This window comes from Erigeron canadensis, chromosome 5, assembly GCF_010389155.1.
Source record: "Erigeron canadensis isolate Cc75 chromosome 5, C_canadensis_v1, whole genome shotgun sequence".
NCBI lineage: Eukaryota > Viridiplantae > Streptophyta > Magnoliopsida > Asterales > Asteraceae > Erigeron > Erigeron canadensis.
Genome location: NC_057765.1, coordinates 42971575 through 42984384, shown reverse-complemented (window position 1 = coordinate 42984384; position 12810 = coordinate 42971575). Strand labels below are relative to the sequence as shown.

Sequence of the window (12810 nt, the reverse complement as noted above, 5' to 3'; positions counted from 1 at the left end):
CAAAGGTCTACTAATTATAGAGAAAATAGAAATAAAAACAATCAGAGTAATGCAAATATTTTTCAGATAAAAGGGGTACGAACAAAAACCACACAGTTTGGAAAACTTTATATTTACTTCCGAAATAAACAAAAACATAGTCCTATTTTATTACTACAAATAAACAAGCAATAGAGTGTTGCAGAAAACCTGATATGACTTTTTGTGATGTCAATCAAACTTTTCATTATATTTCCTTCTTTATATTTTCTTTTTGGACATTTTCGATAACATAAACTAACATCATAATCATTCCCCAATTTGCCACTTACCAATAAAAATGGTAAAATATTTAAATAATATAAATAAGACAGAAAACCCGATATGCAAATCTAGTTTTTTTTTTTTTTTTTTTTTTAACGGCGAAAGTGAAGTATTATTAATAACTCAAACTAACAAGAAGCTAGCATAAAGATAGGTACATAAACAAACAAGAAAATAAACGAAAAACCAATCAAGAAATACATGGCTTATTACACCAACTATCCCAATCTAACTCCACTTTTTTAGCTCTATTCGGAATCCATAAAAACGCCATGGATCTAATTTCTTCAAAGATCATATGAGCTGTAGAAAATACCATATTATGCACCGCATCATTCCTCGATTTTCAGAGGCTCCAAATAGCAATAAGAATAATGGCATTGAGCATTTTCTTCCAATTTTTATCCCCAGCTCGAGAATAATGAAAGGTGTATAAGTCATAAACATGAAAAGCATAAAAAGGGTTTACCTGACACCAGGATCCAATTAAATCCCAAACCTCCATGGAAAAGGGACATGCCGTGAGAATATGATCAAGAGATTCATCGGCAAGATTACACCTAACACAAGATAAAGACCTCATTGTAATCCCCCATTCATTGAGTTGAATTAGAGTCGGAAGTCTGTCTCGATTTGCTCTCCAATTTCTTATATTCACCTTCTTTGGAACCCAATTGTTCCAATGATAGTTGGGATGTGAATTGTGAACAATAGCCGAGTCGAACTTTATCTTAAAATCTGAAAGTATGAACTCATTTGCTTTTATGTGTGGCTGTAAGTCTACATCTCTTATGGAAAACACTGATTTAGCTTTGAAAATTGATTTCCATAACCCCCTGTGCCAATTGGCTGCTGCCCGAATCGTGTTTTGTCATTCGTGCTATAAAAAATGACATTACCAAACTTCAGAGTTTTGATGAAACTTGTAGCTGTTTAGAGTAGCCATTACATCTCTCATATATATTATTTTTAATTTTTTTTAATATTTAATTCTTACCAATCTTTATAAATCTTTTAAATCCTTTAACTTTATCTTCAACCATACAAACATCCTCAAGTAGACTAAAAAGTTACATACACCAAAAATCTTTGGTTTTGAACAAATGAAGAACATGTCATTAGATAAGGACATGCACCTACAAATTTTAATTTTAGACGTGCCAAAAGATATTTATAAACAAATAAAGACATATAAAGATTTCTTATATATTGATAATAGTCTTATTTCCCCTCATCTTTCCTCACATTAACATCACCAATTAAGCTTATTAATAATTTTTCAAATCTAAACAAATACGGTGTATAATTATTCAAGCTTCTCTCGTAAATATACTTAATCAATTTAATTACTATTATTAACACATAGATTTTTCTTTTCTTTCATCTTTCAATGTTGACATATATATATATATATATATATATATATAGATAAGTTTTAAACACCATCGGACTAAAAAAAGATTTCTGAAAAGTCCTAGCGACATCAAACACTAATACCCCACGTTTATATTTTACAAGTACGAGCATGGTACTCGCGTAATGCGGCGGTGATGAAAGCCGGTGCGATGGAGGCGGTGGATGGTGACGGTGGCGGCATCAAATAGTATATGTAATTTTTATTTTTTTATTTTTTTTTTAAACAGCAGTGGTGATTGATAGAGATATTTAAATGGGGATTAATTATATGTAATTGATGTAAAGGTATTTTATTTAAATGGGGATTAATAGAGATATTTTATAACATAAAAGACTAATGGTATAATTTAATATTAAGAGTTGATAGTGATTTAATTTATTAAAAACAAATTAGTCAATTTGCATATCTCATTTTTGTAAACTTTCAACATATAGGGGTTATATTTTTTTATATAGTAGTAAAGTATAGATGTAACATCCCAATATTTTAAGGTAATAGAAAATTAACCCTTTTCATAATTTTGACATTAAATTAATTTCCTGGTATTTTGTTTTGAGAAAAAGGGGGTTAATTTAGTTGGAACTTTAGTGACTAGTGGGTATTATACCCACAAAAATTGAACAAAAACGTGGCATTAGGAGTGGATGTCCAGCCAATTCAATTTTCATGATTCATACTTCCACTACTTCTACTATTCAACCTTCTTCAACCTTTTCTTCCATTCCATCCAATTAAATCAAGTGTGTTCATGCAATTAATCAAAATCAATCAAATAATTCTTCTAGTAAAAAAAATAATAAGAATAATCATCTCCAATTATATTAAAAATTGAAATTGAGGGCTTGTGTGGAGGTGGTGGTGGCTGAAATTTTGAAGGAAGAAAAAGGAAGGAATCTTGATTTAAAAACCCTAATCTTTTGTCTTACACTTTTGAGGTATTGAATTCTATTACCCTAGTTTTATCTTATTGTAGAAATTTAGGGTTCTTAATCTTTGAAATTTGGGGGTTTTTGTTGTATGGGATTTTCAAGTAAAGCCCTAGTAATTTTGATTGAGAAATGGATAGTTTGATTTAAACAGAGTGTTGATAATGAAAAACCCCATAGTAAGAACCCGATATTTTGTGGTGTTTGGCTAGTAAGTATGATATAAAGTGTTATTATGAGAATTTGGATTTTTGGAAAAGTTTGAGTAGCCAAACACCATAATGCTAGAAGTATGTTGAATGCAAGTAAATGTTGTGAAAGAGTTGAGTTCATAGAACTCATAGATATATATTGTTGTATTATGTATAGGTGGTGAAGATCATCACATTGAGCATAAGCCATAATATCTAATAGCCAAGTTTGAGGTGAGTGTATATGCATATAATCATGTCATTGTTAATAGAGGTCATAGGTGGGTAAATTCCTATGACCCATTTGTTTGATTGATTGTGAGAACTAGTAGGTGGGTAAATTCCTACTAGTCATATTGTATGTAAAAGCTAGTAGGTGGGTAAATTCCTACTAGCCAAATTATCCATGACCATGTTGAAAATGAGATTGTGATGATAGTTATGTTTGTGATTGCTATGCAAGTAATGGCTATCTTTGATAGGCTATATGTGGTGCTTAATGCACATTGATATGAAAACATGATTATGATTATATGTGTATGCATTCACTAAGCAATTGCTTATGTTTTAATTGTTTAACTTTTTATAGGAAGTGGTAGTAGCCAAGGTAAAGAGTTGATCAAGTGATAGATTGAAGTGGAAGTAATTAACATAGGTATTTTGGTCATCTTGAAGGTTGGCAACTTGGATAATGGGGTAGATAATCCCTTGATACATTTTGGCTCTTGATATATGTTATTTTTGGTTAAACAAGTCTATTTTGGTATAAAACCTGTGATAAAGTCAAGTTTTTAGTTATTTGGATTGTATATGGTAATGTAAATATCTAGTAGGTCAATGACTCGGGTAAGCGACCCGTTTCGTTGTACATTGATTCTTTTGGTCGAACAATGGTTGTAGTTATCATTTATCATGTCAAATACTTGTTTGAAATCTGAAATGTAGTGTTTTGAAGCCTAGAATTGAGTTTGGAAAGATTACAAGTTGAGTCAAGTGTCAAATTTGGTCACTTTGTTATTCAGCACAAATATGTGGCACATAGAGTAAAGGTATGTGGCACATTTTTGGTTCTGTTCAGATTTGGGTCATTTGTGTAGCACATACACTAAGGATGTGACACATAAAATACTGAAAGTCAGAATATGTGGCACATGAAAACTTTCATGTGACACATATTTGCTCCTGTCCAGAATTTGACAAAAAAATGTGACAAATGCATATAAGCATGTGGCACACTTAGGAAAAAAAAAAAATTTATTATAACTTTTATATTTTATAAATGAAGTTTGGTTGTTACAATAAATCTATCACCTTACTATACCAAACTTGAAAATAAGCATTTTAATAATTAATAACGACTTTGAAAACATCACAACATATGTCATTTACAAATTACGTAACTTTTTCATTGCATCTTTAAATTTCATTTTCCAGATACATGATCTTCTTGGTTTATTTTGTCAAAACATGTTTAAGAAAAAGATATTATTGTTTATGTTAGAAAGTGAAACCTACTAGAACAAAAGGTATGATGATGGTCGACCTAAGACGTACGTAATATTATTCTTAATTACATACCACATATAAATCTCATGCAAAAATTATATTTTTGATACTTCAAATTAGCAACTTTTGCACTTTTAGTCTCCAATTTAAAAAATACACTACAAAACAAATTTCATTTATTCACGCTTAAAATGTTTAAAAAATACACACACATAAAAGTGTGAAAAATTTTAAAAAATTATAATTTTTTCACATTTATATATGTGGAAAGAAAAAATTCATACCTAAAAGTGTAAACAAATGTCAAATATATTCACACTTAAAAGTGTGAAAGTCAAATTGTAACATCTAATTTTTTCACACCTTCATTGTGTGACAAAATTTGGTGTTACAAATTATTCCTTACACTTTTAAGTGTGAATAATTGATATACTTTTACACACTTGTAAGTGTGAACTTTTTTTTCTCACTAAGTGTGAAAAATTTATGATTTTTTAAATTTTTTCACACTTTTAAATATGAATACTTTTTAAACATTTTTAAGTGTGAACAAATTAAGAAATTTCTTCACACTTCTTTAAAGTAAGTGTAAATAAATGACATTTTTGTTGTAGTGATAGCAGTTTTCATACCTAAAGTTTCGTGTTTTTTTCACTTTTGGTACCACGTTCATATGGCGTTAATTTTTGTTGTTAGCTCACTCACGTGACAAACATGTGAGGGGTATTTTAGTCTTTTGAACCCCCCCTCTTTTTGAAAAATTACACTTTTAATACCTCAAGTTGTCAAATTTTTCACTTTTGATACCTCAAGTAGACAACATATTTTTAATACTCTCCAATTTTCATCTCACATATTAGAATCTATCAAACAACACAAACTCAAAAATCAACACACATTGAGATCATCCATATATCCATGTATACCTATATTTCTATACCATACCAAATCCAATACAAAAAAATGCATAAATAAATTCAAATCTCTTATATGAATCATACACCACCAGAAAGGGTTGCCGACTATCTCCTTCCCCATCAGGCACCACAACCTCCACCTTAGCTAGAGATTCCGATCTAATCTCGTTTGTAGCAAATATATTCATTTGTAACAGATTTCATTCAGATCTCGTTTGTAGCATATGCCGCTCAAGTTTCATTTCTGATAGAAGAAGAGGGTAATTTAGGGGTGAGAGGTTCAATAATACGAAGAAAAGAGATCGATGGTGGGTGCGTTTTCCGGCGACACGAGTTTTTTCCGGCCATCGATCCACCATCACCCATAATTACACCAACAACATATAATATTTCAAGAATGGATACACAACATTGGGTTTTTTTTAAGAGTCATAAAAAAAAGTAAAATCATGTGTGTTGATTTTTGAGTGTTGTTTGACAGATGCTAATATGTGAGATGGAAACTGGAGAGTGTAATAAAAATATGTTGTCTACTTGAGGTACCAAAAATGAAAAAATTAACAACTTGAGGTATTAAAAGTGTAATTTTCTCAAAAGGAGGGGGTTTAAAAGACTAAAATACCCCTCGCGTGTTTGTCACGTGAGGGATTTAACGGCAAAAATTAACGTCATATGAACGTGGTAACAAAAGTGAAAAAAACACAAAACTTTAGGTATGAAAACTGCTATTTTTTAAATTGGAGACTAAAAGTGCAAAAGTTGCCAAGTTAAAATACCAAAAATGTAATTTTCTCAAATCTCATCACAAAGCATCTTTTATCATGATATAATTAGGGCCATATTATGGATGAACATATTTTCCTTTCATCATTTCTGTCACAGTATCCAAGAACACTTTTGAGAATACCTCGAAATATCAATGAGACAATGAACATTCACTTGTTTCATCTTCACCTCAACCTAATAATTTCATTTAGTAATTCCTTTTTTTTTTTTTTACTGTCTAATAAACCTCGTGTTCCTGTCCAAATCTTTTAGACCAGATTCTATCTAGGTGATGACTTCTTACGATTCACTTAAAAACTGTATCTACTCAATTAGCTTGGGTGAGTCTTCCTACACGACTGGACGCCCAGCTCGATCTAGACAAAGCTGAGGGGGTTACCACCACATCCTCTCCTACCACTCTTTTTTTATCTCTTCATTCTCGCTCGGGTAAAATTAGACGCCATGCTGACATGTTGGGAAGACGACATGCCACGACGAGACATGATGGCTTTAGGTTAAGGAGTCTGTACCCATATAGTTAAACATCTATCTGTAACCTTGTTTTCATTAAAAATAATAATAAAACAATAAAACATGAAGAAAAAATAATAGGTGACAGATAGACCGCTATCACCAATATCTCTAGCTCCTCCCGTGAATTGAAGTAGCTTACCTCAGGTGGTGCCTCACTTCCCCACTCCTCACTCCCACACCTTTTTTGTCACAGGCCTAATATATATATCTCAAATCTCGTATATATATATATAGTATAATAATACATACATACATACAAACAAATGCATATCATACGAGTATGTTATTCTTGTTAAGTGTGTCATAGATGGAATGACTGCCACACATATCAGAATACAAACGTTTGAAGAAATTAATCTTAAAAGCCACCAACTTGCACTTTAACTAGTTGTTAACATTACTAACCTATCATCATCAAAAACTAACGATTAGCTAGTAGCTAGTAGTCCTTTTTAATTTGACCCAGTAGAAATAGTTACTATATAAATTAAACTTAAACCTAAAATCACTGCTTCTTAATAGTACTAATCAATCAATTATTTGAATCATATCATATATAATAGTTCATAAAACAAAAGAGCATCAAGATCAAAAACTCAAATCAATCTCTCTCGTTACATCTCACATCTCTTATCTTGTTTTAATTTTGACGGAATTAAATATCGTTGTTATAAGAACATCAAAATCATATATGTCCATCAAAATAGTACTCCGTACTAAGTTTAAATAAAATTCAAGAAACTGAAATAAAGTACTCTAATAATAAGTTAAGAAAAATAGTTACACTTACACACCCATTAGTTAGTTAATTAATAATTAACTAAATTTAAAAATGGGGTATTTAATTCATTGGGTATATATAACCCTTTTTTTTTTTTTAATTAATAAATGATGACTAGAAAAATAACTGCTAACTTGATCAAGAAAGATGATGCGGTGGCAGCTGCGACGACGGAGGAGGAGGAGGCGGCGGTGGAAGCTGCGGCGGCCGTTTTCTTTTCTTTTTTTCATAGCTAATCCCTCTAGCTTTAGCTTGAGAATCCCTAACTTCACGTAAATAAAGCCTAACAGCACGTGCACCAAATGGGTTGGTTTCCGGCTTCCCACCGTTTTCTTCAAAAGCTGCCCGAAGACGACCAATGAGTGCATCAAGGCTGCCCCACGCTTGTCGAAGAGGACACGGGCAGGGTGCTGGTGGATTAGGGTGACCGTAAAACGGACAAAGTTGTGTGTGAACTTTTGTCTTGCCAAACTGGTCCAAGTACCTTAGAAATTCAAGGACATGTGCACCGCTACACCGGGATAGAGTCAACGGTGGCCGGTGGTTTCGGAGGTATTGACCGAAGGTGTTCCAGTCACGGCGTTTTTGGTTCTCGTAGCGGCTGAGAGTGGTGGCCGGAGATGTATTGGAAGTGGAAGAGGATGATGAAGATGTCGTTGTTGTGGATGGGCTTAATAACAGCATGTTGTTGTCATTTGTGGTGATTATTGACTCAACTTCTTGTACTTGTGGAATTACTACATGATGATGATCTATGCTAAAAGAGTGATACTTTTCCATTTTCTTTTCGTTAATAAAAAATATAATTAAATAAAATCAGATAGAGATCTAGCTAGTAGAATTTAAGTAAAAAACTTGTACAGGGAGTGAATATTTTTCAAGAAAAAAACAACAAACCCTAATTATTATGATCGAGTAGTAGTACTTATTTTAGGGTTTGTTCTAAGAGTGGATATAGCATGTGGGAGTAGATCAAGAATTATTGGTGATAAAAATGATGAATGAAAAATTGAAGCATGAAAAAAGCTAGACGACATACAATGGAAGATCTATCAACTGTAGTGACTTGGTTTAGTTTGGTAAGTTTTGAAAAAGGTCATGTTGTTGTTGATAATTGGCAGAAATAAGCAGTTATTTTTCATTCTTTTTTTTTTACCTAGAAAAGGGTATATGACTGCAAGTACTAGAGAGAGAATTGGGGAAACTATGTATATGGATAAGTGGTGGTGAAATTGTACACAAAAAAAAGGTTTGAAATTAGGGCTTTTTGTGGAAGTGAAAAGAGGTTGACAGGAAGCTATATGGAGGTGATGGGTGGTGGATGGAAAAAGAAGTGGACTTCACAAAATATGCTACCATAACTATGCATAAGTTAATACGAGTACATTTTTTTTTTTTTTTAAAAAAAGAAAATTAACAATAAATAAATGATTGATTCTTTAATCCATTATCATATAGATATTTTCTGACTTTTCAAAAACTGTTTATATAGATAAAAATATATAAACATCAATTAAATGATATGTGTAATTGGCCGAGCGATGTTATACTTGTTGGTTTCTATAACTATTTATTAAATCAAATCATAAAGCACGCAGCGGAAAACAAGATCTATGCAGTTTATTTAATTAACCAAAGTATAGAATATGTACCTTATATTGGAGAGATTAAAACAAGAACAAGGTTTAAAATAACATCTCTACGATTGCACACACAACATTAAAACGTACGTATGCTAGTACTTGATCACGAACAAACAACCCTTTGTTAATACCCTTTCACACGAACCAAACAAAACCCGAAACCCTTTGTTTTTGTGAGGATTGGCCGAGACCAAGAGAGAGGGAGGAAGAGAGAATTTTAGGGTTTTAGAAAACCTTAATAATTGTGTGTGAAAAACTTAAAAAAAGGGTTTGTATTTATAGCCAAACTTTAGCTTGAAAAAAACCCTCAAAGTGGCCGTCCCCCCTTCTAGGAATATTCTAGAGGGTTTCTTAATTTTTCATTTAATCACAATTGTCTCCTCCGTAAAGTCCGTCAGTTAAGTACCGTTAACTATTAACATTTAACAGACGACCGTTACTTTTTCGTGATCAAATTAATTAATAAATTACATTTAATATATTAATTAATTATAGTTACATTCACGTTGAGGTTTGACCCCGTACGTTTAAATACTTTTCGGACATACGTTCATTTTACGTGATCATATTACAACAATACTCACATGAGTTTATGAATTATTTATTTATACTTTTACGAGGTTTTTTACCCGCACGATATGCGGCAACTTAAAAATATAAATGAAATAGATTTTGGTTAAGTTTACAATGTAGACGTCAATAATGATTAATTAATTTTTTTTTTGATTTGGTAGTATTATGCTAATGTATTTTATCTTCTTTTTTTCAATTTAGTATTATAATGCTAATGTATTGTCTATTTATTAATACATGAATAAAAATAATATACTTAAGATACGTTCGACAAAAGTAGTTGTACCTTATATCCGTTGCTTTAATTTAACTTTAAGCTATTGTTTTTAAGAAAAGTTGTTAGTTAAAACTTTTAGTGGGATAGAGGAAGTATAAAGTTAGTGTATTGTTTTTATTGTTTACGTATGAATATACATAACAAATTTTAAATAGATTTACAAAAAGTACAACAAAGAACTTGATATTTACATGCTAAACAGACTCATGAAGTTAAGTGACTTATACAAAAGACGAAGTCGTTAATTCCTACCATCTACACAGACCCGAAAGTATAAAGCTGTGTTAAAAAAGTCTCTTTGTTTTGAGTTTGGGAGTCACCGAAAAATCATTATTTTCGTTGTATCTTAATGTAGGAATCCAACCTATTGAACATGTTCTAACCCACAAACAAAACAAATTGCTATTGTCATTATTATTAAGAACATTAAACATGTGAATATTAAGTTTGCATAGAATTAGAATCATACTATTAAGAAAAACTTAGAAGAAAAATATCTATGCTAAAAGGTGTAACTACAAATAAAAATAAGGGAAACTTGATTACGGAGCTAGTAAATATTATTTTTGCTCTATATTGAAAGATTTATTCTATAGGTAATATATTAACTTTTTGTATATAACAAATATATATAATAGATTCTATATAATAAATATAGGATATAAATATTTCAAAATTTTATTTTATTATGTACCAATAATTTTAATAAGAAAAAATATGGAGATGCCACATAAGATTTATCCTATGTGGCAATGTTATAAGCTAATTTTAAATTGAAGATGCTTTGAAATCGTTCGGTTAACTACTTTATATGTAAGCATACGAACATTACATTTTGTTAAATTTAAATTTCAATATCAATAATCACCACTATCGTTGTTGTTATTACATTGTTGCATCGCACGGATACCCTTTTTGCATAAATAAACATACAAAATTGTAAAATAAAAAATAAACTTTCTTGACAAGAATAATTTCTTTTGTTATTATATATAATCATTCCTCCAAGCAAATTAATTAACTAATGCAAAATGTTAGATCATTTTTTTACAAATAGCATGAAGCATTGGATCAATGGGAGGATAGATCTAAGCATTCATTCTAACAACAGTGTGGCCGATCAACAATCTTACTTGACGACTTGAAAATTCTTAACGTTAAAATGTCATATTATGTAAATTATCACGTTTTTGTCGTATAATAACATTCAAATTTTTAACTCGTTCATATGTTAAGTCAATGAGCTATTATTCTAATAGTTAAAATGGGGGTGGCTGGGAGACTTTGGTTCTCTGAAGGTCATGGATTCAAATCCGATTGGTGTTTAATTACCCACTTGAAGAAAACCAACTCTTAGGCTATCTCCAATATTAAGGATGCCTTTAGGCGTCCTTAAGCTGTCACATCATATCCTTACAAATCCTTACACATTCTTATAAATCCTTAAAATCCTATAACTTTATCTCCAACCATACAAACATCCTTATATATCCTTTAACTCCACTAAAAACAAAAACAAAAATATAAGTAAGGGCACCTAAGGGCATACCCTTGAGTAAGGGCATGCATCAAAAAATCTTTAGTTTTGGACAAGATTCAACCGCAAAGGATATACAAGGGCACCTAAGGGCACCCAAAGACGCTCAAAACATACCCATTGTAGATAGTCTTATATATTACGTTTGTATTTAAATTTAAGCATTTGCATAATACAAATTGACTAAATTTGCTTTTATATATACGAGAACAAGTACCCGTGCGTTGCGGCAGTGAGATGGTGATGCTGATAAGTCATAGCCTATGATAGGTCATAGGAGATGATATGTCATAAAGTGTCATAGCCAAATATCTTAGCCGTACGGGCTCCGACCTCAGATTTAAAAATTCATCGAAAGTATATCGAATGACATCTCTAATGAAAGAGCATGAAATTTTAAGAACATCCATATAATTTTTATAATTTTATCGATGTACGGTTTTTGAGATAAAAGATTTTGAAAGAATTAGAGGAATAAAATGATTTATGCAGGAGAGAGAAAGTTGTAGGCATTGATATATGGTACATTATGTATTATCATGTGTACATTGTTGAAATTGAAAGTTGAAACCCTATTTGCTTTATAATATAGTATAAATATCTATAATCTATATAAAACAGTAGGAATCCAAGCATTCTAAACCATCCTATTAACTTATAGCTATTTTTAAACGTTGCCACATAGGATTTATGTGGCATCTCCATGTATTTTTTCAATATATATATATACCCGAAATAAAATAAAAGTCAAATTTCTTTCATATATATCGAATCAAATCTTATCAAAAAACAGATAGTTATTTTTAAACGTTGCCTCCATGTATTTTTTCAATATATATATATATATATATACCCAAATTAAAATAAAAGTCAAATTTCTTTCATATTTATCGAATCAAATCTTATCTAAAAACAGATGGCTAATTAAATACATTAATATTTTGATTTGGACCTATAATCTATATAAAACAGTAGGAATCCAAGCATTCTAAACCATCCTCTTTAACTTATAGCTATTTTTAAACGTTGCCTCATAGGATTTATCCTATGTGGCATCTCCATGTATTTTTTCAATATATATATACATACCAAAAATAAAATAAAAGTCAAATTTCTTTCATATTTATCGAATCAAATCTTATCAAAAAACAGATAGCTATTTTTAAACGTTGTCACATAGGATTTATCCTATGTGGCATCTCCATGTATTTTTTCAATATATATATATATATAGGAAAAAGGTATAATAAAACAAGTATTAACATAAAAACATGGAAGACAAAATATGTGTTTGACGTGTATCAATGGAATTAATTATGTTATTTAAAAGATGTCAAGGGTATTTTGGTACAAATAATTATAATTATTCTTTCTTCCAAGTTTATCTCACAATAAAATCCTATTATTTAGCCTTCTTTTCATACACGTACGACTGTG

The 12810-nt window shown here is 30.8% G+C and overlaps 1 protein-coding gene across 1 annotated transcript; it reads right to left on the bottom strand.

The window, feature by feature from the left end:
• Window positions 1-7481: 7481 nt before the first annotated feature.
• On the bottom strand, window positions 7482-8227 carry LOC122601865 (protein LIGHT-DEPENDENT SHORT HYPOCOTYLS 4-like). The gene has a single exon (XM_043774599.1). The coding sequence runs from the start codon at window positions 8121-8123 to the stop codon at window positions 7482-7484; it is 642 nt and encodes a 213-aa protein (XP_043630534.1). The 5' UTR covers window positions 8124-8227.
• Between the last annotated feature and the right edge of the window lie 4583 nt (window positions 8228-12810).

What these genes read in the sequence shown, in the direction of transcription:
- LOC122601865 (XM_043774599.1), bottom strand. Translation starts at nt 8,123, where the DNA reads ATGGAAAAGTATCACTCTTTTAGCATAGATCATCATCATGTAGTAATT.